We start from the raw sequence: 25,932 nt of genomic DNA, 5'->3' as shown, positions 1-25,932 counted from the left end.
AAAAGCATATGATTGGTCAAAAATATAGAAGGAGGTGCATTTTGTGTGTGAAAAACTTTTCCCCATTATGGGTCAACAGATTTGTTATAGTGTTGACAAGTTGACTCATTTTTCGGTAAAATTAAATACAAACAGATGATCACAAAACTACAAAATGAAACATTAGAGGAAATGTGTGTCAAGAAGAAGAGTAGGGTACATCAGTTACATGATCAACCTCAAGGGTTCAAATTTCTTTTTTTTTGTAAGAAAAAGCTACAAAAAGGGTTACTGTATAAAAAAGTGCGACCCAGAAAGTGTGGCATCTTTTCTAGATAGGGACAACATTTTTTTTCGCTAGACCTTTTTTATGGTGGCCTAGATACTGGATCCGGTCCCACAGAATAGTTTTTGAGCAGAGTCCAAATATTGGGATGTTATGATTAGTTTTTTCGGGATTCCAAAAATTCCTAAAATTCCAAAAATCCGAAAATGTTCGGAATATGTTCAATTTCTTTCGGAATTAGAGCTTTTTGGAAGGTGGGGTGGATTTGGAGGTGGATTTGGAAGGTGGAAGGTGGAAACTTCGAAATTCCGGAACTTCAAAAATCGGAATACTCTGAAATTTCAAAATTTTAAACTCCCAAACATCGAAATTTGGAATTTTTCAAAATTTCGAAACTCTGAAAATTCTAAACTCGGAATTTTCAAAATTTCGAATTTCCGAAACTTCAAAAATCGGAATCTTCCGGAATTCCAAAATTTTGAAACTCGGAATTTTCAAAAATTCGGAAAATGCCATTCCAAACTCCCCTGGGCTGAAAAAAAGAGCCGCAAGGAATAAAAACCAATTGAAACGAACTTATAAATCCAAAATACCAGGTCGTGCCTCTCCAACATATTCATGATTTATGACTTCAAAAAAGTTTCTGACCGAATAAAAACCAACTAAATCGTTTTCGACCAAAACATCCATCTCAAAAAATGCACATCACACATCGATGCCAAAAGTGAACTGAACGTTTTTCATCCTATTCATTTTCCCTCTTTAAATACCAAAAACGATCGGATATGGGGTATGCCAAAAAGGCAAGACCGGCTGAGCTAACAAGTTTCAAACCCGAACTATTTTCCCCCTGATCGACGGAGTCAAAAGTCAAACTGGCACACTCTTACCATTGGATTCTGCTGGGGAGTGGTCGACACAGCCGCAGAGGCTGCTAGTAACTTTTGCAACTGTCCTTGATCCATTGTCCGCATTGCTCAGATCATATTAAATTTTTTTTTGATTTTTTTGGATTATATGAAGAGAAGAATCTGTAAAAAAAGTTTTTGGATTTTTTTCTTTGCGATAAAAAAGAAAATGGAACAAAAAAGAAGATAGGAGCAAAGAAACGGAACTGGCAAGAAAGAAACTGATGACCAGAAGAAGAAGAATAAGAAGAAGATTATGGTCTTCAAGGAAAAGAAGAACTTTTGAAGCAAAAAGAAGAGCAGAATCATTGAAAAAAAGGAGGAGAAGGAGGATGAGAAAATCGAGTTTATCCGGAGAAAAAACTACAACTCCGAAAAACTTCTTACAACGAGCGCTTCCGAAAAAAAGAAGAAGAGAAAGACGACTTAGTCGAGGCTTATGACCTAATTTGCATCTTATTCCGTTGAGCAAGAAGAAGACAGAGAGCTCTGGGAAATGAAAACAAGGAAGAGTATTCTTCCTTTATATTCTATTCTCCATGTAATAAACCGTGCGAAATGTGTCGGCGGAGCCCTGGAAGAGTCTGGGGGGTGGGGGTATTTCTTGGAAGAATTTCACACACGTCAGAATTGAATTATTTGTTTTTTCGTTCTCTTTGATCAGTTTCCGAATCTCGGCGTCATCATCAAAAAACAGTCTGATGGACAGGAGAATCAAAAGTTTATATACCACGACCATGGTCTTCAATTTGCCGAATTTGTGATTTTGAGTCTCTTAGATTAGAAAAAGAATAACACATTTGATATTTGGACTTGAGAAGGGATACTGTAGTTCAACTAAATGTTCCGAAATGACGAGAACCAGTTCGAAGATCCTGTGATCTATAACTTTCAAGAATGAGGTGGTGAACCTCGTGATTTAAAGAAAAATTACCAAAAACAGAGAATACCGCTGTTGGTGAACACATAGATCTTGAAGGAGATAGGTTTAGGCGGTGTGATGGTTTAAACTAATTAGGTTGGGTTACTGTAGAAGACGTCACGAGAAGTCTATTCAACTAGGAAAACTTTTAAAAGTTTTAGGTCTTTTGAAAGCACACAAAAATCAAAGAGTGTTGAAAAATGCGCTGAAAAGAGCACTGAAAATTAAGAAAATTAAACAGCTGAAATTTTCGAAAAAAGTTCAAAAATGCAATTTCCGCTGAACCCACCCACAGGTGATTTTATAGAGGAGCACTTTTATTGAAAATTTTGAGAGCATCAACTTTCCAGATGCTCAATCCCAAACATTTGAAAATCTACAATAAACAATTTTCGGCGAATTTTCAAAAGTCATCATTCGTTTTTATAGTGGTCGTAGTTCCCACCGCTATAGGAAAGACCAGCAAAAAATAATTGTAATAATCAGTGATCGACTAATCAAAGCACACAATAAAGGAGTGTGGTTCGGTGGAGGATTTGGGATATTGTAAATTTAATAAAAAAACTATTTTACTGGCACGAAACGTCGGAGATGTGGAAGAGAAACGCAGGTGGCCGTGGCCGAAAGTTTTACAACGAAAACTACCGTAACCAACAAATTTAGCGATTTTTCGACAGAAAAAATTTTTAGTTTGGTTTTTGGGGAAATTTCGAAAAATCGAAAATCGAGAAAATCAACCCAGAAATAAAAAAATTTAGGTTACGGTAATTGTCGGTGTGGAACCTTGTTTGTACCAGAATGTTTCTTCAAAAGAATATTTGCGATAGAGATGTTCTTTTAGAAAGAACAAGAAGTTTTGAAAACAACACTTTCACTAATTAGGCTTCTCCGGAAATTAGAAAAAAGGGAAAAATCCGAAAATCTCGTTAGGAGATATCTGATCTATCCTCAAGATAAGAATAGGATCAAATAGCGAGGGCAAAAAGAGAAAAGTGCAAAAACCAGAAGTGAGAAAAAAGGTCATTTGAAATGTATAACAACTGCTCATCCATCCACTGTTTCCAACCAGAAACATCATCATTTCCCAAAGAGTTTCCCACTCCCAGTCACTCCGTCCGCTTTAAATAGCCCCTCACCTCCCCCCTCTTATACAAAACTTTCGGCCCCCCGAGGGTTATATTTGCTCAACTTTTGTGGTGTGACACAGGCTCTCGCCGTCCTCCCAGTTCTTTTTTTTCTGCAATGAGGGATGGACACATCTTGTTGGGTAAAAGACGGACAGACCGAGACAGTTTGTTTAAACTCTGTAGGGTTACTACGAAAAAGTGTTCGGCCTGTTCTTTTTAGAATAGTATCATTGCTATGCGGAACTGATAAGAGGAATTTGAAAATATTTGAAAAAAAAGGTGTTCGACTGTTTAGCCAGGTTGTGCAAATTGTGGAGGCAGCCGGCAATGGGTAGGTTGACGTGGACCAATCAGCCTGTTCTTTCAGAAATACGCTCATTAACCACTAGGGTGGCACCACCTAGATTTTTTGACAAATCGACAAATCTATGTTTTTGAAATTCTACAGAATTAGGGCGCCCTTTAAATCGCATCATCCAGCAGGCCGCCTGTACCATCTGGGAGGAAATTGGGGCTCCTTTGTCGGCACCAGCTGTCATCAACAACAATTAATTATTGACAGCCAGCAGCACCAATTATGTGTCTTCTGCTACAGTATTAGTTTGAAACGAAAAACAGAATAAAATTATGTTTTGCAGAACCTATCCCTTCTAGAATTCATTTCCCATTCCTCTCTATCAGCATTGGTTTAGCGGCGTTTGGAACTGAATTTTGCTTGTATTTATAGTTACACACTCTCCCACTCTTGCCCCGACACACAGACACACAATATAGACAGATGATCGGAAATATAGACGAGAGATATGGATAATACATAATGAGAAGAAGAGACGCAGGAGCAGTGAAAAGGTGTTGATGTTTCAACTTGGGGAGAAGAAGAAGGAGAAAGGGATAGAGGAAACGGGAAGCTAGAAACTACGAACTGTATTTAAGGAACTCACAGAGAGGTTCCCAAATGAAAGAATATGGGAAATATAAGAAAAAACAAGAAACGAAAAGGAGAAGGTTGAGAAAATGCGTAGGTAGGACAAGTGAACCTTTGAAGGTGTGCACCCATGGTGTGAGGCAGGTCGGAAGAGAGGGATAGGATGATCTTATGTATTTATTCAAGGTCACACATGTTCCTCTTGAGAAACTTGCACTTTCGAAATCGAAATGTTTCGAAATCGCGGAATTTTCTGAATTTTTAGATTCTTATCTCTCTGAGATGTTGCAAAAGAACTTCAACAGATCAGAAATTCGGAAAGAAATACGTCATGATCCTTAGGACACCGTAAACAGGTGGGGAGCGGAGGAACTTCAAAACTCGCTCTCAATATTTCCTGTCTAGTTGTGTTTCATGGATCCTACAGTCTAGAATGTCTAGAGCGGGTGTCTAGATTTCAAAATAACGGCCAAAACCAAGTTTGTCCGTTGGATTAGAAGAGAGGAGGTCAAGTGTACCTCCTCGTTTTTTGCCTCCTATTTCATCTATCCCATTTCCCATCTTTCCGAAGAAACAGCTGTGTGTGGGCGCCGGGGTTGAAAGAGAAAGATCACACTCCTTCCTATACTTTCATCATTATCATCCACCTATTTCCTAAACTACACTGCCTACCACAAGAGACTGAGACTCTCTTTCCGATCCACACACACCAAAGAAGGGTGAGAGGAAGGCAGAGAGTCTCGCCCCGTCCTCCTGTAGCCTTTGGAAATGAGTCGCCTTATATACCCTCTCGACGAGGTCGGAAAACCGGTTGAGAAGACTCGACGAGAGGTATCTCTCTCACTCATCCCCCATCTCTGCGATCTCTTTTGACTGTCCAATCTATGGCGAACTTTTCGCATCACTCGGCCACCCCGTGGGGCACCCAAATCAATCTCTGGTGACCCTCCAAGGTACACGTAGTCTCTGATGACGTTCCGATGAATTAGAAATTCTCTCCCTGCGCAATAGTTCATAGGTTGGTGAGAGAGAGAGAGACAGACAAAACGTAGTCCACGGTCCGATAGGAGTGTTACGAATTTTAATTTGGTATACGATGAAAAAGAAGAAGAGGAGAATGAAGAATGAGGTGTTGTGATTGCCCTTTAAAACATGATGATGGTGGTGACTGTTGTGATCGGTTCGTTCAGAAACTTTTGGAAGATAGGTGAATGGTTAGAGAGTGAGAGAGGGGAGACAAAAAAGTGTGATAAGATTTCGGAAAACCCTAGTTGCTAAAAAGTTCCAGAAGGTCATGATCACATGTTGTCTCGTCGTTGTTAATCAAATAAATGTGATTAGTGATTGGAAGAGAAAAAACATGTATCCGAAAGGTAGAGGTGAAAGAGATCGGATGTGACTTGTGATAATTTGAAAATTGGTAATTAGTAGAACACCGACCCAGGCCGAGCAGACCGATCGGTCGGCGTGCCTACCGATTTCGTGCATTTACGCGTCGAGTGTTTGCGTACGTAGCATTTTACTGTTCACAAAATCAAAAAATCCGTCGAGCATTGTAAAATATAATGCTGCGTACGCAAACACTATCTGGAAAATGTATGCCCAAATGCACGACCGGCTGTCGAATGGAAGCCTTAATGCTCCGAAAGTGCTCCAAACGGGGTCACGACCTGATTTCGACGTAATTGAGCTCCTCAACCGAATCCATTCTTTCTTCTGAATAGAAAAGAAACCAATTCCCATTTTCTAAACGACGTATTCTAATCCATTTCCACAACGAAACGTCATCCATTCACTGACTAATTAAGACACTACGTTTTAGGACTACGACGCCAGGGACAGAAGAAACGATCGGAAATTATTGGTCCTAAAACGAGCGAGGGGGCAGTAAAGAATTGCAATTATCTGCTTAGAATCCCCCAACTTTTATACCTGTTCTCCTCCTCCACCACCGATCTACACATGACTAACTAACCCCAAAAACCAATCTTTGGAGGAGGTAAACCCCCGAAAAAACATGTGATCGAATTTTAGGTCATCCGCGAGAAGAGGAGATGAGTATCTACTGTTTCTAATCTACAAAATTAACCACTAGTTTTGAAAAGAAAAGATTTTAGGACAAGATTATGAAAGAAGGAGCATTTCAAAGACGAAAAAAATAAACTGAAGGAAGAAAAAAAGTTTAAAGCAGGAGAAGCAAAAGTGGCCAGTTTTTGGTCCCATTGGAAGACTCAAGAAGAGCTCTTTGTCTTTTATAATGGTCCCAGCTCTTCTTCTTTTCTTCTTTTACTACGGGAGACCGAAAAAAACCAGAAGAATGTGTTCTTGAAGAAAGGAGAAAGTGATGAAAAGATGTGCTCATCCTTCAGAGGACGAGGCACCGAGGGAAGCACGGACAGGTGGCACCGCAAGGGTGTGTAGTAAAAATGATCGGATGGATGGATGAAAGAAAAGTGTAATGAGAGTTATGTCATGGTAATTCGGATAGGTATAACTGAACTCATTACTCTTCAGGAGAGCTCTTGTAAAACCAGAAACATGTGTGCTGCTCCATTTTCCATTGTTTATCTCCCACACACCATCTCTGTCTGCAAGGGGATTGGAACATGGAAAATTACGCCTCACTGAACATTTATAATGAGCTTTCGGAGAAAGGACTCGACTCTCTAAAGACTGCTTTTTTGGCACATACAAAAGTCAAAATTTTCTAGTTTTGAGATTTTGATGACGTGGTTGAAACATCAGTTTTGGTGTTACGGTTCAGAAGCTTTGGTGAACACCGTAAACACTCTAGCCAACTTTGAGCCCTTATATCTACTTTCCTGTGAAAGATATTGAAAAATAGTCAACCGACAAAATGTTCATCACAATTAAAAAATATTTTTACAGCTGATTACTTTTTGATATCTTTTACAGGAATCGAGATAAATTAGCTCAAAGTGAACAGTCCGTGGGCATTCTATTAACGTATTTACGTTATATTTATTGGTCGAGCACAAACCTTTTCGGAAGTTAGGAAAATAATTGTTTGGTATTTCGAGTTATTGGATATTCTAGTTTTCAGATCCTGATGACATGGTTGGAACATCAGATTTGCTTTAACGGTTCAGAAGCTTTACCGTAAACTGTCTAATAGAACGCCCCAAACCGTCAACTTTGAACCCATATATCTCGTTTTCTGTAAAAGATATCAAGAAGTAGTCAACTAACAAAATGTTTATCATAATTTCAAAAATATTTTTTAACTGAGCGCATGTTTATAACTTTTACAAGAACCGAGATAAATTAGCTCAAAGTTGACTTATCGGAAGTTGGGTATACACATTTTTTCGGAATTTCAAATTATGGGAGCCCCGTTCCCCAAATTCTCTTTTCAACTTCTAATCAAAACTAAAATCTTAAAGACAGGATCCCGAACAGTGCTCGTGTGCCAATAGAACCTGACATCTTTTATACTGATATCAGAACCTCTAATGATCTTTTGAAGAACTCTAGAGTCAACAGATGCGATACAAAAAAAACACACTGTGACGTAGAACGTAAACTGAAGAAGATTCTCTGAAGAGAAAACGAAATAGGAGCAGAAACAGAAGAAGACAGAAAAGACGTCAAAAGATGAGATAAAATGTTTGTAGTTGCTACCCCCGCTAGCTGGGGGATATGGTAGCTGTGGAGTGGACCGGGTGAATACAACTGGGAGAGCTTATGTATGGACGACACTCAAAATTGAATGGCTTAGCGGGGGTGCTTCGCTCTAAAAATGTTATGAAAAACGGATACAGAAGCAATTTCCGAGAGGATCGAAAAACTCTCCATTGTTAGAGATTCAATTTCCGGTGGTGCATTCACCTGTGTGGGAGGTACCGCTAGCTAAACGGTATAAGGTATACCGTATGACTTTGAAAGAAAAAGTAAGCGGGATAAGGTTTTTCAAAGTTTGATTGATGTTGATAAGATTACTTTATGAACCATTTTGTGTAATATTGGTAATATTGGTCAGAATGAATGGTCAAATAGATTTTTTTGATTTAGAAAATAATTTAAGAGAGTCAGCTAGCTCTGGCACTGAAATAAAGCTGAAAGTCTTGCTGAATTACCGGCAGAGAAAATGAAGTTTCAAAAATAAAGTTTCTCATTCTGTCAAGAGCTAAGTCTTCCTAAAACTCGAAAGTATTTAGACAGATACCGCAAAACCTGTAATAGGAGGGCTCCTTAACATTTACCGTAAAGCTTCTAATAGAAAAACTCCTTAACTTTGAGCATACATATCTCGGTTTCTAAAGAAGATACTGAATAGTAGTCAACTGATAAATTGTTTATCATAATATCAAAAGTATTTTGTTAGTTGATTACCTTTTTATATCTTGCATAGGAATGGAGATAATTGAGCTCCAACATGACAGTGCGGGGGCTCTTCTATTACAGGTTTTCAGGTATATATCTGAAAATTCTGTTGTTTATGTTCAATTTTAGACTCTTTTAAACAATTTAATTTCCCATTTTATCATTCAGAATTCACACTTTTATCTGTTGCTCCGTCACCTACCCAACCCAATTCGAAACATCATGATTTCCGCATACGAGAACCGTAATTCCGTAATTGTCTATGATGTGATCAGTTCCAAATAGCCTACAAAAACGATAACACTGATTCTTTCTCAATCTCCTGTTTTGATCTCATTTGTCCTTCTCCTTCTCTAATCATTCATGCAAAAGATCAGCAACATTTTTTTTTTTGCATTCCTCTTCTCTTTTCTCACTGTCAGGGTCAAATTGGAGTATAAAAGTGTGTAGAATTCAGAAGAATTCCTTCTCTTCAGAAAGATAAAAAAAAATCTGAACTATCTGTTCTTTTGACTCTTTGACACAGCACAATGCATCAGCTATGATATAAAGTGGTATGTGGACGGGAGGGTACACAATAATAAGGCACATAATAATATTTTAATATTTTTACATAATAGACCGGTATGTGCAAGTGCCACCACCACCACTGCGTGGAGCCCACACAAATCTATTCAAAAACGATTTGCGGGGTGTATTATTAAAATTAGGTCAACAGTTCATTGACTAGTTGGATACTGTGATATATGGGAGAGTTTAGCTATTCAATAGGAATGAATGGGTTATGAAATTTGAAAATCCCGTTGCAAAAAATAGGGTGTAAGAGGAATTTGAGAATAAAACTCAAAATTGGCGACCGCCGACCGAGCTGTACATTTGCTCGCCAAAATGCCAGAGAGTGTTAGCGTACGCAGAACATTGGGATTCAAAAAATCAAAAATTCGTCGTGCGTCGTGAAATTAAATGCTGCGTACGCAAACACTCTCTGGCATGTGGACGCTCAAATGCACGAGTTCGGTCGACGGGCGGTCGGCTGGGTCGGCGGTCGGTCGGTTTGCTAAACCTTCCGACCAAAAGGATGCCTTAATTCTGAGAAGTCATGTTATTAATCATAAACCTACAGTAGTTAATAGTAAATACAGTTATAACAGGAATTAATACACGAGTTAATATAGGACTTGAGGAAGTAATGAAAAGTCATATTGGATATTGACTCTTGAATTGATCGAAGTTAGGTATTATAGTTTTCTATTTTTTTCTCGTTTCCTCCTTAAAGCTCACCACCTTCCTTTTCTTAATCAACCATACTCTTATCATCATAACTTTCTATTTACAAAGACCAAGTCTAAACTTACCTCAACAACAAGTTATATATAGTCCCAAGGACATCAAAACAATGGGCGTATAAACTGTAATAGAGCATTTAGAGACGCCAGCTGATAAGGAATAGAATGCAAAAGAGCAGAGAGAAATAATTGAGAGAAGAGCAAACGGTTCATTATTCAGTGACATTATTCACCAAGTGTCTTCTAGAGAGCTCCTCTCTCTATACGCTTGGGGAAAGATGACTATAGGTGGGCCTTTTATAACAATTTGAGAGTACTGATAAGGCCACGTGTTATCAGTATCATTGATGAGGCCTGTTTAAAAGGAGACCCCCGAAGCAGGGCTGTGTTACGGAGCTAGGCACAGTCTCGTTTCTCTGTCGGGAATGAAGGGGAGAAAATGGGGTCATGTGATATTGACACTGTAATTGTGTTTATGATACAACGTCATCCTTTTTTCTAAAGATGCTCAAAGCAATACAAGTTTATTATGTCGAACGAAGTTTTGAGAGAATGCTTGAAGTACAAAAAATAAGGGTGGGAAAAACAAAAAAATCAAAACAGAAATCATAAAATGAATGAAACATCAACCCCAGTTTTCTCGTTTAATATGGGAAAGTAGGTGGGAGATTCTGCAAAAACCAAGAAAAATAGTTTATATCAAGTTCAAGAAATCATTGTCACCTCCTCTGGAAAAAGTTCAACTTTGCCCTTGTCATCGTATGACGTAACCAATGAAGAATCTACCGCTTTCAATTATAGCATTGACATAAAAATTCAGGAAAGCACTAGGAAAACTCTGTGATAAGAAGCTTCGCCGCTTTCTCTGCTGATAAAACATCCACTCTACATGAGTATACTTCAATTTCCCTTTTTTCCAGCAACACCACCAGTTCGAACATGATCGACAACGTCGTATGAGCCACTTTGCACGCAGCAATGCTGTACACTATGCCGCCGCACCGCCGCCGCGGAAACAGGTTGGACACCGAGAAATTATACCATTTGTAGTTGTTACCACTTTTGTAGTTTGCGGTTTTCACATTTATTAAATTTTTCCAGCGTCTCATAAAGGCCTAGAATTCTGGTTCAAAAATACCGTTAAAACTGTAATAGAACACCGTCCCTAGCTTGGTACTTTGAGCCAATTTATCTCGGTTATTGTAGAAGTTATGAAATAGTGGTCAATTAAAAAATTATTTTTGATATTTTGATTAACATTTTGTCAGTTGACCACTTTTTGTCATAATTCACAGGAACCGCGATATATGGGCTCAAAGTTGACAGCATGGGTGACCTTCTATTAGAGGGTTTACAGTAATTTGTAGACTCTATGTTAACTCAATTTATCTTGATTCCTGTGAGAGTATATACCAAGATGTAGATTTTAAAAATATATTATTTTTTATCTTTTCTTTAAGGTCTCCTCTCCTCTTCCCGAAATCCCTCGCCGAATCTATGAACGAGGTCATGCCCACTCGAGATCCTGGAACCCCGGAGCGCAACCGTCTCCACCTCCTCTCTTAGATCCCAATACATATCATCAATTCTATGAACCAGTTATCCACAGCACAGCACCAGATGCTGTCAATGATCCATACATCCTCCAAGTCTCCAGTTCTCGTCGATTAGAAGTTCCAATCATCCAGGAGCCTCTGCCCCCCACACCGCATAACTCGGAGCGTCGTAGAAGTCACTTAGTTCCCAGACAAGCAAAATCTTTCGAGACGAATCCAGTGGATCGTCGTCATATGTTGGATCATCGATCGTATACCCTTGCATCTTCTCAAGCGGCGGCTGAAGCTCAAAGAGAAGAAGTTTCAGCTGCATGTCAATCATTGTGGGCAGCGAAGGGACATTTGGAGCAGTTGGATGCTCTTGGTATATCCGAACCGTCTTCTGTGTCGACTTCATTCGAATCGAATACTGATAGTCAGGCAACAGCGGATACTGTAGAGCGACAAGCCAGCCAAGTTGCCAAAGCAAAGAGATCAGTCTTCAAGTGAGTATAACTTTATTCGAAAATCCATGAAAACTACTACAACATCAAAAACCTCTCGTCTGAACAGGGCTCATCGTATCCTACCCGTTGCTCCAGATGAATACTCTATTCTTCAACAGGTTTTTGCATGGGAATGTCGACGAAAACAGTTTCAGAATTTGTAACCTAACTCTAGTATCATTCCTTGAAAACGATTACTTTCAGTAAGGCGTGTCATGTTGATTCTGAGGTATACGGTAGTTTACCGCATATCAAAAAGCGTTTAACGCTTGAAGAAACTCAAACTCGGAGCTATGATAGTCGCAAAAATTCGGCCAGAGCATGGTCCAAAGAAAGAAAAAAGAACAACTTGTGGGTTACGATATTTTCTAGGGAATGACAATTTCTGCCCTTTCGCCATTTTATCATCCTTCTAGATTAATTTTCCCAAGGTTTTCAACTTTTACCAACCCAATAGATCATGAACTCGTTTTGGATGATGACACCAACTAGAAACTATGATAATTTTTTTTCTCTGTTGAAATTGTTTATTTCAGAAACATCCTCCTTCAACGTCAATTCTTATCGACGGCAGCCGTTTCTAGTATGGAATCAAACAATTCAACTGACGACAGTGATCAAAGATTCTCGAATAGTTTCGACAGTATGAGAAGTGAATTAGGTATAGTATAGGCGAAGAAACAGGTCATCATAGAAAGTAGTGTGGTTTACAGAGAGACGTCGATTGTCACTTTTGAATCAGACGGATGCAAACTCATCGGATGAAGCGTGTAGTAGCTCGCAGAGAATGAATAATCGAGATTACAGGTGAGACAACCTAGTTCTTCGGATGTTCAATGTGTCCATCTGGTTTGAGACATATAAGTTTCATTATCTGACTACCGTAAAACCTGTATTAGAAGAGCCCCTTTAATAGAAGGTCCCTCTAATAGAAGGGCCCTTCCAAGAGGGACTTGGAAAAATATAAAGGCCCCCTGTAATGTAATAGAAGGAGACCCTTCAAAAAGTGTCGTTTGAAATCAAATTTTTTCGTACGTTTTCAGTGAGAAATATTCTGGAAAATCCGAAATTAAACAGTAGTTTGTTGAAATACTCTCTTTTGCTCAAAAACTTGCTGATTTTTTTTGAAATTGACCGATTTTCATGAATTTTGAACGAAAATTCGTGCAACTTTTTTTTAAATGACATAAAAAATAGATCTTGTTTAAGGACCCCTGTAATGGAAGGGCCCTCCGGAGGTGCCTTAGAACTATAGAAGGGCCGGCCCTTCTAATACAGGTACTACGGTATTTGACATAGTTCCAACAGACAAACCTTTATTTACAATTTTCATCTAAAACCACATCACACTTTTTTCATAGTTACTATAAAATTTTATTGGGAACACATAAAAAACCACAAAACCAGCAGACACACCTGCAATCTTTTTTCTGACAATATCTCTGATTTCATTGTTCACTCATCACTTTTTCATTTAGTCACCGCCAATGACTCCTCTATTTACACTCCGGAAAACTTAAAATCATAAACTCCGGAATCAATGAATAATTTTTTCAGCGTGGACGTTCGAAGTGACCATTTGTTCCGCGAATGGAGCAGAGTCGATCCTGCGTACGATCCACTAGATCGACGTCTTCAACGAGGTCACACCGTTGACCATTCTGCTATGAAGTGAATATTTCATCTTATAACAGCTGAAACCCAATTTTCTATTCCAGCCAACACCGCCAATTCCAACGACAATTTTCACTCACCACGTCTCCAATCGCTCAAACACCGCCACGCCGTCAACAGACAATGGTCTCGTATCGAAATTGATTAGATATTGATAACTGAATTGAAGGAATATCATATATGTACATTCATAACTTATTTCCAATTTTTCAATCTCCATATTGGTGTCATTTTCTTATTATGTTAAAAATGCAGAATTTTTACAATAAACTGATTAATCCAGTTCATTTTTCTAGGATTTCAAATACTTCAAAACGTATGACACTGAAAGGAATGGCTTAATAAACATAACACAGTCAAACACTGTATTTTTTTCAGCAGCCCCACCAATTTCTAAAACTTCAAGACAATTCGAGAAAAAACCTATCCAGGGCCAGCTAATTAAGACGGTCCTGAAATTGGCCTACTTTAAAAACCATTTATTTTGGACAGTACAAAAAAGAAAATAAGGACAATATTGAGTTCAATAATTGGTAGAACACTTTTTGAAGTTCATTCTGAAATCACGCCTGAAACTCTGGAACAGAAGCCAAACAACATGTTAAATTCCTGATTTCAGCAAAATAGTTTCTTGAAAAATCTTTTAAGAATCTAGGGAAATTACAGAAGTGAGGACGATTCTAGAAGATTCAGGAAGATACTAGGAGATTCTAAAAGAATTCAAAATTCCCATTCTGACCTTCATGACACGCTAGAACACAGCTAAACCTTTGACATACTGAAATTCACTAGGAATTAGAGTATGCCATAGCCGTCGGGGCTCTAGGTGAGAGTCAAGAATCCAGAAGTGAAAAATGATTTCTCAAAAAATCTACTAAAATCTAGAGAAATTTAGGAAGTGAGAGAGATTCTAGTGGGTTCTAGAAGATTCTAGGAGATTCTAGGAGATTCTAAAAGAATTCAAAATTCCCATTCTGACCTTCATGACACGCTAGAACACAGCTAAACCTTTGACATACTGAAATTCACTAGGAATTAGAGTATGCCATAGCCGTCGGGGCTCTAGGTGAGAGTCAAGAATCCAGAAGTGAAAAATGATTTCTCAAAAAATCTACTAAAATCTAGAGAAATTTAGGAAGTGAGAGAGATTCTAGTGGGTTCTAGAAGATTCTAGGAGATTCTAGGAGATTCTAAAAGAATTCAAAATTCCCATTCTGACCTTCATGACACGCTAGAACACAGCTAAACCTTTGACATACTGAAATTCACTAGGAATTAGAGTATGCCATAGCCGTCGGGGCTCTAGGTGAGAGTCAAGAATCCAGAAGTGAAAAATGATTTCTCAAAAAATCTACTAAAATCTAGAGAAATTTAGGAAGTGAGAGAGATTCTAGTGGGTTCTAGAAGATTCTAGGAGATTCTAGGAGATACTAAAAGAATTCAAAATTCCCATTCTGACCTTCATGACACGCTAGAACACAGCTAAACCTTTGACATACTGAAATTCACTAGGAATTAGAGTATGCCATAGCCGTCGGGGCTCTAGGTGAGAGCCAAGAATCCAGAAGTGAAAAATATTTCTAAAAAAATCTACTAAAATCTAGAGAAATTTAGGAAGTGAGAGAGATTCTAGGGAATTCTAGAAGATTCAGAAAACTCAAACGAATATGCAAAACTCAAACGAATAAGCGGAAGGCAGGAGGTTGAATTCCCGGCTGGGGTCGTAAATCGTCTGGAAATTCAAATCCTCGTCCCTATTCGCCACCTTTTTTGCTAAATTTTCACTTTCAATGTTCTTTCTGAATCTTACTCTCTCATTCTCTGAATCATATAACAACTTTTCTTTCATTATTCATTTCTTTACCCCCTTACTCTTCCCATTTTCTTTGTTTCTTGCTGTAGTACTTCTGGATGCCAGGAGAATCGCGACTTTAGCACCTCCAAACACCCTAATGAAAATCGAATTTGTTTTAAATTTTGATGAATTCTTTCCTATCCTCCCTCTTCTTCTTCTTTCTATTCTCATTCATCTAGAAAAGAGAGAGACGACAGAGAAAAGAAACCGCCGATGTTTGTCTATTTCTCTACTATCTCTTCTTCGTTTTTCTTCTCTTTCTTTTTTTTCTCACTCATCTTTTTATTTTGTTGTTTGGGTGGGGTCTAGGCTCTGTTTTTTTTTGTTTTTCGGGAGCTGCTCCAAGTCTAAAATAACAGCTTTACTCAAGTATCTTTTGCTTTCCATTGAGACCTTTTTCTTATGACACAAAGTTGCTTCGTCGGTTTTTGCATCATTTTTTAAAGAAATATTTCATGTAAATTTTCAAATTTTCTTTTGAACCTATGTGTCCTGAAATCGCAATTTAAACTTCAAAAATCCTTCAAGTTACAGTAGTCCCAAAAAGTTTTCTTTGTCTAATTTGGAACCAAAAAAACGAAGAAGAAAACAAGAAACAAGGTCATTTCTTGTTTATTTCCTCTTTTTCCTATCCACAGTCACCTAAATTGGCTACATTTTATTTTTTGTTTCGAAATCTTTTTTCGAACTTTGAGGTCTTGAAAGTGTGAGAAGAAGAAAGAAGAATCCATGAATTTTTTCCTGTGTCTCCGAACTTCGAAACAATAAAATAAATCTTATTGTTTTTGGTTCTCAGTGCGCCATGAGAATTTCTATCCTTCTGTCATTTTATCCGTCTGTCTACAAGTATATTTACTCCATTTGTTCCGCAAACACTCACTGTCATTCAAGTGTGACCTTTATCTTATCACTATTATATCAACAATGTTTTAGGATTTGAGATATGAAATAAGCTTTTTAGGATTATTAGGTGAATTGACGTACCGTAAACGCTCTAATAGAAGGCTACCGAAACCTTCAACATTGAGCTCATATATTAGGTTGTCCGGAAAGTAATCGATATTTTTTGAGCACAAATTTTTTTTATTCATTCTTGCCGATCGATTTTCGTTTTCTTTTTTTTTGTTTTGACAATCGTCAACTCATGCCCAATGAAAATTGTCAGTTTGTTTCAAAAAATCTCAGTCCATGGCCGAGAGCCTCACCATCAAAACTTATGATGTTTGAGGCTGTCTTTTTTTTCGGGTTTCTCCAAGAAGAATCCGTTGTCGCCGCTCATCGAAAGATAAGCTCCGTAGTTGGTGGCAAGTCACTTTAGTATACTGTATTGCAACTTCGGCTCAATCGCCTTTGGAACGGCAATTATTCACTTGAAGGCGAACCAACCCATTTTCAAGTTTCGATGCCCATATCCAGAAAGGGCTGGAAGCTGAGCCGAGACTCACTGTTCGTGAAGTGTCTTCTACTCTCGGTCTACCTACTATGATAACAGTTCATCATTGTTGAAGTCCGGACACTGAGAAAAATATGTTCAACTGGTGCCACACCATTTCAGTGATTCCCAGATTAAAACTAGTTGTGACAGGAGTTGGTCTTTGTTCACTTGTAAACGAACATTCGATGGGATTCATTATCTTGTGTCAGAAAACTATAAAGGGTGTCTGTAGGTTGAAGAAAACAGAAAGCGCCAGTAGGTCAAGGTTTGCCAAACTCCAGAAATCAATCACAAAAGGGAAATTCGTGAAAAAAGGGAGATGTTGATCATTTGGTGAAATAGTCCAGACCTCGCTCTAACAGAATTTCATTTACTGAGCTCGCTTCAGAATAGTTAACATGGCAAGAACTTCGATAGAAGATCGGACCTCAAATCTTATATGGATGCCTTCTTCGAGCAACAGCCACCCGCGTTCTAGGCAAGAGACGTTGAGCATCTACCAAAACGTTGGCAGGGTGTGATGGACCATAATGGAAAATATATTAATTACTGAAAAGATTTTCCGAATGAATAAACTTCTTCCGAAAATATGTTCAAAAATATCGATTACTTTCCGGACAACCTAATATCTCATTTTCTGAAAAATATATGCAAAAAGATAAAATGTTCATCGTAATATTTGAAGTTTTGAATATTGAAAGCTGAAATTTTAAGAGCATGCAGACACCTTTGAACTGATTTTTCAGAACAAATAATCTCAATGATCTCTCCCTGTCTTGCTCTTCCAATCTTGAAATCGAACTAACGACTTCTCTCACCTTTACTATTTTTAATAAAATTCCAGTTATGCCAGACGACACAAATTTCACAGAAGAAATCACAAAATGGGTAGAATCGCTACCCAATTGGGGTAAGGCTGCAGTTGCTGGTGGTGTCGCCCTGGCCGTCTACATTCCATTTAAATTCCTCTCAACCCAGAAACGAAATTCGCCGGTTACAGAAAACTGGAAACCAGGTATTCTAATTACCGTAAACATTTAAAACACCTTCCAGGCCGTTTACTTTGAGTTCATATATCTCATTTCCTTTAAAAGGTACGCAAAAGTAGTCAACTGATAAAATGTTCATCATAATTTCAAAAATATTTTGTTAGTTGGCTTCTTTTCGATATCTTTTATTGGAACCGAAATAAATTGTCTCAAAATTCAAAGCTAGGGATGGTGTTCTATTAGAGTGTTTGTAATAATCTTCTCTTTGTTTCCAAACTTTTGTTATTTTCCAGATGTCGTCTATTTATACCAATTTCCTCGTACTCGAGTACTTCCAAATCTCTCGACGTTCTGTATGAAAGTGGAAACATGGCTGAGAATGGCAGATATCAACTATGAGGTTGGTTGCTCTTTACAATATGTTTGAACTTGTTGATGAAAGAGAGAAAGAATAAATAGAAGAACAAAGAGTAACCTGTAAAGAATCATTCGAACAGAAATACTTTTTGAGTTACAAAAATTTCTAGGAAAGTTGAAAAGTAGAAATAATAATTTCTTTCAGATCCCAAAATGCCCCATCACACTCCGAACACAAGAAGGAACACTTCCATTCGTTGAACTAAATGGAAAAGAATACTACGATTCTAGTTTCATTCTTCGAGATGTCGATGAAGCCATCAAACCGCAGCATCCATCACTTGATGATCATCTCTCAGTTGAACAAAAAGCAGTTTCCCGAGCTTTCGAGGCTATGATTGAAAAGTCAATGTCAATTTCGGCATGGTTCTACAGAATGGAAAATACTGAAAAGGTTATAGAATTAGAATTCAACTTGTACAGTTTAAAAGCGATTTTCAGATGCTTGATCTCTTCGATCCAAAAGTATTTGGGCTCTTCTCGTCAATTCTCAAAATGATCAACTCTAGATTCTATGCATCTACGGTATTCCTTCGTGTTCTTCAAAATTAGTAAGAATTTTATTTTCAGTTGCTCAAAAGAATTTCCGGCTCCGACATCGGATTTCACAACCGCGATGACATCATCAAAATCGGAAGCGACGATCTGAAATCAATCAGCAAATATTTGGGAAACAAGCACTATTTCCATGGATTCAAACCCACAAAAGTGGACGCTTGTCTTTTCGCCAATCTGTGTCAAATTTACTATGCTCCGTATACAAGTGAGCATCGAGATTTGATCGTGGGCGAATGTAAGAACTTGCAAGAATACGTTGAGAGAATTAAGAATAGGTAGCGAGAAGATTCTGAAAAACTTTTGAATTTTGAATTTTGGCATTTTCAGATACTGGCCAGATTGGGATGATGTGACCTCAAAGTATTCGACAGAGACGAGCAATTGGAAGAAGCGTCATATCGCCAGGAATGGAAATGGAAAGCAGGCTCATTGATTTCTCAGTTTCCCAAAAATTATAGCATTTTTATTTGAACTCTAATAAACACAGTTTTCCATTGAATTACTGTATTCCGGAGCAGTATGTGTTTTTCAAAAGAAATTTTTCGAAAACGGCTAATTTCGAATAGTTCGACCCGTAAAAGTTGGTGGACTAGAAAACTCAACTTGCAAAAGTTAGGCCACCATGTAGAAATAGCCTAGCAAATCCACCAGATAAATATCAGGCTATTACTAGGCCATGGTAGTTGGTGGCCCAGAAAACTCCACTTGCAAAAGTTAGGCCACTATAGTAAAATGGTCTAAAAACTCATCAGGTGCGTGTTAGACCATTTCTGGACAATTTACCACGGTGGCCTAGAAAACTCAATTTGAGAAAGTTTGGCCGCGAAATGACCTAGGAAACCCGCTAGATGAATATCAAGCCATTGCTAGGCCCTTAAAGTTGGTAACCTAGAAAAATAAAATTGCAAAAGTTAGGCCATCCTGTTTACATAGCCTAGAAAACGCACCAGGTGCTTGTTAGACCAATTCTGAACCATCAACTACGGTGGCCTAGAAAAAACCATGTTGAGAAAATTAGACCGCTCTATTTTTTGCAGGAAACCGGGGTGCGTGATTTTCGAAAAAAATTTCGAATATAACGAAAGTCTACCACTGCATTGGAGCATACTTCGAAGGTTCTTTCAGTCATTCATTAGATATAAAACTTGTTCTAGGATAAAGTTAATAATCAAACAAAAAACAATTAATAACCTGAAATAGTATTAAAATCAAAAATAAAAAGAAATAAGTAATTGAACAGTACTCTACACATAAGTTATCATTTAATTAAACCGTTAATTATAGCTACGGATGCAAATTTGGCACGTCGGAGACTCGAAAACTCCCAGTTCTTTTTGGCACAGTGTATCAAAAATGCTTCTCGATCTCCTAATATTTTGTGTGGCTTTGTTCTGACGTCATCTGAAGTTGGAGAGGTTTCATCATGATTCGCGAGATCCAGAAAGAAATTGTCAGTCAAATGATCCTTGAACTCAAATTCTAATTCTCTCATAAAGCTTGGATGATTCAATTGGCGGGTTTCAGCCAGTTGCAAATTGATATCTTTCATTGTTCTGGACCATAAGGAGTTGTGAAAAAATGGAAGATCTGTTGGTTTCTGGAATTTCCTATTTTTGAATTCCTCTTTAAAAGCATGAAATCCATTGAGAATCCCGTCTTCTTTTCCCTTCTGGAACACTTTCCGATACCATTTTTCCAGTCTCGTCCTATTCAGATATTTCTGATCCTGTGGGTGAATATTGAATATGAAATCGTCTCCAGATTTCGGTGGATTTGCCCAAAGATACCCTTTCTGGAATCCAATCGATTTCATGTATTCAGCATAAATAAGAATCAGTTCTCCAGCCATAAACCCTTTGAGATGGGATGGTTGAAAGAATGGAACCGTATCCAGATAATCTATTGTGAACCATGACAACTCATCAGCGTGTTTCTTGTACTCCTGAGTGTGCATCACAAAGAATAAGACATCCACGTCATCAATCTTCTGGAATACGTAAATGGATCTTGTCCTGAATTGAATCGTTCCAGTGTATTTCTCTCGAAAATCTCCAGTATAGAGATCCGGTGCCATTTCTCTCGTCGCCACATTTTTATCCGATGTAAACGTGACTACGCTAATGGGATTTCTCCTTGCGCCATCCTCTCCAATCTCCTTTTCCAAAAACTGATTCGCTTTTTGTGACATATATTTCGAAGATCTACAGTACTCCTTTTCCATATCTACCGTCTTCCGCACCGAAGCTCCTCCTCCACACTTGACGCATAAAAACTGATCTTTCTTCAGATGCAACGCACATATTCTGTGCCACGCGTCTCCACAATTCATACAATTTATGACGTCTTCCGATTTCTTATTGACATTCGTCGTCTCTTTAAAATTCTTTTTGTTGAGGTGATCAGGAAACTTGTTGGCGAAACACTTCATGCAAAATATATCGTAAGTTAGCGATTTGGATTTTGCACACATGAATTTGGCACCAGCAGCAATTCGACAGGATCTATCTCCTGAGCAGAATCCGTTAGATGTTAGAAATTGGAGATCTTGGTGATCACAGCAAACTGGTCCAGAAGCCTGCAAGGTTTTGGATACAATTTTTTGAATCTCTAATTTCCGTACTAACCACTTTTGGTTCTGGGATATCCTTCCTAGCCTTCTTAGCAGGAGTTGGCACGGTCTCGTGGATTTCATTGATGGATCTCTTTCTAATCGGTTTTTGAACATCAAGATAGACTTCAGGAGAACTCGACTTGTTCTGTAATCAAACACTAGAACATCATATTGGGATTTTCCAAACTTACTTTTTCGAAATTGTATCGAACCGATCTATCCGACCGATCAGGTTTCACTAATTTTTCCCCTGTCATGTATCGTTTCCAGGCATCGTCGAAATTGGTTTTTGAATCAAAGTGACTTTCCATGTGCTTCCAAAGGCTTCTTATCCAGCTACAAAACAAACTAACTTTTTGAACTATCTATTCAATAAACCAACTTATACGAGCTCACACAATACGGACACTGAACCCGTACCAATCCATCATGTATCATTTTATGTCTCCTTAAACTGTCTTTGCGTCCAAACGTTTTTGAGCAGATATCACATTCGAAACGCAATTTTTCGGACGGCTCTTTCTTCGCAAAAACTACATCTTCTTGTGGATTATCCTCGCCAACTAGAACTTCAATATTCTTTAAGCCAAGCCTGACGGACCTTCGAATGTCAACATTTTTAATAGATTTGAGAGGTTGTCGAGAACTTCTCGATTGACTTTGTGTTGACTTTGTTTCATGCGGAATATTTAACAAGACGTTTTCTTTCTGACTCTCTTCATCAAATTCGTCGACATCAGAAGTTTCATTCTTTGGAAATGCGTTCGCTTCCTTTTTATTCCATTCTCCATTTTTAAACTTTCTCCATATCTCTTCATATTTTTCTTTGATCGGAAAATGAGTTTTCAGATGAGCTCGCAGAATATGCTTCCAGCTGAAAAAAAGTTTCAGGATCCGAAGTCCGACCACATCAGAAGTTTACCTGTAACACTTCACACAAAATGGACACTTAAAAGTCTGTCTATTCGTTTTGGAGTCTTCGTGGATTCGCATATGAACATGGAGATACTTCTTCCAACTGAAATTTCCAGATGAATACCGTAAAACCTGTAATAGAAGGGCCCCTGATTTTTAATTCTGAGCCAATTTATCTCAGTTCCTGTGGAAGATTCAAAAAATTTTCAACTGATAAATTGTTCAACACAATTTCAGAAGAGTGTTGTTAGTTGTCACATTTTTGATATCTCCCGTAGTAATTGAAATAATTGAGCTCGAACGTGAGAGTATGGGGGCCCTTCTATTGCAGGTTTTATGGTACGTGCTAGGATTAGAAACTCACCGAAAAGACTTTTCACAAACTGGACATGTATGGGACCATGAATCTGTGTGAATCGTTTGGTGCTCACGGAGACATGATCTGTACTGGAAATCCATCGAGCAAATCTCACATTTGAATGGTCTCAGTTTTGCATGAACACTCCGTGATGTTTTAGACCTGAAAATATATAATTATTGGAAATCGTACAATCTACTGTAGTTTTTAAAACTCACCGTTTACAATGGTAAACCTTTTGGGACACATTGAACATTTGTATTGACCGATTGAATGAGCATCAACTTTTTGAATTATTACAGAAGTCTGAAATTTCAAATTTCAAAATCTGAAATCCATAATAAAGTCATACCGTTATTGGGTCCCTTTGTGTTGCTAACTGATTGATTATCAGTTTGAAAAATAAGAAAAAAGAGAAAGGACTGAATTCGGAAACTAAAACCAAATGTGATTTGAGTTGAGCGCCTGATGTTTTCGAATTCCTAGTCAAAAATATATAAAATGTAGATCAAAACTAATTTTGACATTGATTCATGTCTATTTGACAGATAATTTACAACATTCAAAGAACAACGTTCAGTAATCCTTCTCTATTACATTTAAAAAAACCGGAAAAATTAATTAATAATCTTCGAAAATATCTGAAAACCCTAGGAAGGTCTAAAAATTAAAAATCGCAATTTTCAATTTTCCAAATTCGATTTTCACAATTTTATATCTCTCTAGGCCCAACGTTTTCAAAAAAAATTGTCTACTACAAAAATGAAACGCTAGTCTTGTTTAGTGTTTTCAAAAAATTTCAAAACATTTGAAACATTCTGAAGTGCTTTTGTAGGGGCTTGACAGTGTCTAGTAGACACTTACCATGGTATACCCCTAACTTTCAACTTTGAGCTCATATATCTCGGTTCCCGTCAAAGATATTAAAAAGTGCTCCATTAGCAAAATGTTTATTATAATATCAGGAGTGGTTTGTCAGTTAACACATTTCTGATATCTCTTTTAGGAGCCGAGATAATTGAGCTCCAACTGGACAGTTCGTAATAACACGGTATGTAAATCGTATTTCCTTCTGTTCTGAAACTTCCTGATTTTCTGGGTTTTCATTATGATCCTATTTCCAGATAACGGCTAGACAGTATTTCAGGTCCACTCCATAAACCCTTTGAATTTATAGTTAGAATTGTGAAATTGGGTTTTCTTCTGTATATGGGTCGCATAGAGTTCAAATCTTTGATTTTTCTTCAAAAAAAATCCGGTTATTTTATCAATTATTTATTATTTGATAAACCATTATTAACAATTAAGTAATGAAATATGTTTAAAAAATTAAAACCAACGTATTTAATTAATAATGAAAATAAGTGCATCCATCTTGTTCGAATCCTTCGGCATTGTATTGAATCGGCTGGAAGTAGACTGTGTAGTTGGCTGGCGTGTAGTTCATTGACATCTGTTGAAATTCTTCGGATTGGTCCTCCTGGTAGAAGTGATTCAGGATTTCTAATTCTGGAGACGTCGACGAGGCTTCAGAAGTTACTGGGCTAGAATTCGTAGACTCTGGCTGAGCCATACAATCGGCGTCGGTATCCTCTCTCTGTTGATCCTTCTTCAATTGTTTCTTGGATTGATTAAGTCCTTGGACATGAATCATAAGCCTTGCCATTTGACGTGAATGTTCATCCAATTCCATTTTCATCTCCTTTGTCAATTTTCCATATCGTGGGAAGTATTTGAAGGTGTAAGCAGAAGCAGTAACAGAAGACATTCTTTCAGAATAAATGGATAAAATGATACAAGAAGAAAGAGTTGTTCGAGCGAGAACTGGTAAGGATTGAGGAATCTGGAGCTATTTATATACAGAAAATTTGCTCCGCCCCTTGATCTATTTGTCATTCTCCTTCACCTGGATGAGCTGTAAATTGAGGTTGAGATGACAATTGGGACCGTAAGCTATTGTTTCGGATTTGGATCTACTATATTAGGGGTAATCATTTCCTGGGAAACAATTTTCTAATATTCGTGTACAAAAATCGAAGGTGTAGAAGAGCGCCGGCAGTCGTCGCAGAAGGCCCCACAACGAAAACTACAGTAACCTACAAGTCATGCAAGGTTCTGGATTTATTTTCTTCGATTTTTCGTAAAATTTTTAGACTTTTTAGGTTTATTCGCTACTTTCGAATTTCTTGTCTGAAATTTGATGGAACGTTGTTTGGATTACTGTAAAAAATTGTGTATTCTTTTATTTTTTTCGCAAGAGCTTTTTTTATATGCATTTTGACGTGATTGTGTTTGCACAAAAAAAACAAAAGGAAATTTGTTTTCTACAGTAACCTACAGTAATCTAAGCAATGTTGCATCAAATTTCAGACAAAAAAACGGAAAAATCGAAAAGCAATCTTTGAAAATAGCTGAAAAACTTTAAAAGGGCTAAAAATTGCCCGTTTATATCTCGAAAAACCGCTGCTTAGGTTACGGTAGTTTAGGTTACGGTAGTCGCAAGCTTTCATCTTCCACAGCTGCGATTCTTTTTTGTGCTAGAATAACAACTTCGAATGGAGAGTTTCTAGAAGAAACGATAGTTTTTAAGAATACATGTGTCCCTGCTAGGGTTGGCTTGGGGGCGAAATGGGGCGATCCCCGCCCCAAGCGCGCGGGGCGGGGATGCGCCATCGCCCCGGGAGGCGGCATACTTTGCGTAATTACGCGTAACTGAATGGACCAATTGACTTGAAACTTTCAGGGTAGCCTAATTGGGTATCCTGAATCGTAACAAAATTTGAAAATTTCGGTTACTGCTTCATTCAACAAAGTTCTTTTTCAACAGGCGGGGCGGACGCGAATCCCCGCCCCGCTGCCAACCCTACTTGGGAATGTTGACAGAGATGGATGGAGTAGAAGGGAGACAAAAGGTTTTCTTGATTGGAGCCACTAATAGGCCAGATATCGTCGACGCTGCGATTCTCCGTCCTGGACGTCTTGACAAGATTCTCTTTGTTGATTTCCCATCTGTTGAAGATCGTGTGGATATTTTGAGAAAGAGTACCAAGAATGGAACTCGACCATTGTTAGCTGACGATATCGACTTCCAGGAAATCGCTCAGCTTCCAGAACTTTCTGGATTCACGTGAATTTTATACATATCCACTCTTTTTTTCATCTAAACATTTTTAGAGGTGCTGATCTTGCTGCTTTGATTCACGAGTCCTCTCTTCTCGCCCTTCAAGCCAGAGTTCTACAAAATGACGAATCGGTTCAAGGCGTCGGAATGAGACATTTCCGAGAGGCAGCTGGCAGAATCC

General features: G+C 38.1%; 5 protein-coding genes across 5 annotated transcripts in view; 2 read left to right on the top strand and 3 right to left on the bottom strand.

Annotated features, from left to right (window-relative positions):
• The window catches only part of CBG20804, a gene marked incomplete at both ends in the record, with an annotated part of 3,375 nt that extends 2,136 nt beyond the window's left edge, over positions 1–1,239 (bottom strand). The window contains one exon of the mRNA XM_045242711.1: positions 1,156–1,239. Within this exon, the coding sequence (XP_045097134.1) occupies positions 1,156–1,239 (84 nt within the window). The remainder of the gene's footprint in view (positions 1–1,155) is intronic.
• The window catches only part of CBG20803, a gene marked incomplete at both ends in the record, with an annotated part of 24,289 nt that extends 10,653 nt beyond the window's left edge, over positions 1–13,636 (top strand). The window contains 7 exons of the mRNA XM_002631572.1: positions 10,698–10,796; positions 11,238–11,818; positions 12,023–12,169; positions 12,355–12,479; positions 12,532–12,625; positions 13,376–13,489; positions 13,537–13,636. Coding sequence (XP_002631618.1) covers positions 10,698–10,796; positions 11,238–11,818; positions 12,023–12,169; positions 12,355–12,479; positions 12,532–12,625; positions 13,376–13,489; positions 13,537–13,636 — 1,260 coding nt within the window. The remainder of the gene's footprint in view (positions 1–10,697; positions 10,797–11,237; positions 11,819–12,022; positions 12,170–12,354; positions 12,480–12,531; positions 12,626–13,375; positions 13,490–13,536) is intronic.
• Positions 13,637–17,628: 3,992 nt separating this feature from the next.
• Positions 17,629–19,179, top strand: CBG20802 (the record flags this gene model as incomplete). The annotated part of the gene is made up of 6 exons (XM_002631571.2): positions 17,629–17,797; positions 18,065–18,171; positions 18,334–18,582; positions 18,630–18,713; positions 18,759–19,021; positions 19,074–19,179. 6 exons carry the CDS (start codon positions 17,629–17,631, stop codon positions 19,177–19,179), a joined length of 978 nt encoding a protein of 325 aa, XP_002631617.2.
• Positions 19,180–20,004: 825 nt separating this feature from the next.
• On the bottom strand, positions 20,005–22,886 carry CBG20801 (the record flags this gene model as incomplete). Its single annotated transcript, XM_002631570.1, has 7 exons — positions 20,005–21,321; positions 21,371–21,502; positions 21,549–21,693; positions 21,740–22,231; positions 22,280–22,375; positions 22,637–22,792; positions 22,849–22,886. 7 exons carry the CDS (start codon positions 22,884–22,886, stop codon positions 20,005–20,007), a joined length of 2,376 nt encoding a protein of 791 aa, XP_002631616.1.
• A 1,092-nt stretch (positions 22,887–23,978) lies between these two features.
• CBG20800 lies at positions 23,979–24,398 on the bottom strand (the record flags this gene model as incomplete). The annotated part of the gene is made up of 1 exon (XM_002631569.1): positions 23,979–24,398. One exon carries the CDS (start codon positions 24,396–24,398, stop codon positions 23,979–23,981), a length of 420 nt encoding a protein of 139 aa, XP_002631615.1.
• Between the last annotated feature and the right edge of the window lie 1,534 nt (positions 24,399–25,932).

The sequence above is a fragment of the Caenorhabditis briggsae genome, assembly GCF_000004555.2.
Source record: "Caenorhabditis briggsae complete genome, chrII, whole genome shotgun sequence".
NCBI lineage: Eukaryota > Metazoa > Nematoda > Chromadorea > Rhabditida > Rhabditidae > Caenorhabditis > Caenorhabditis briggsae.
Note: the sequence above shows the minus strand (reverse complement) of the source record. Positions and strands in the feature narration are given on the sequence as shown.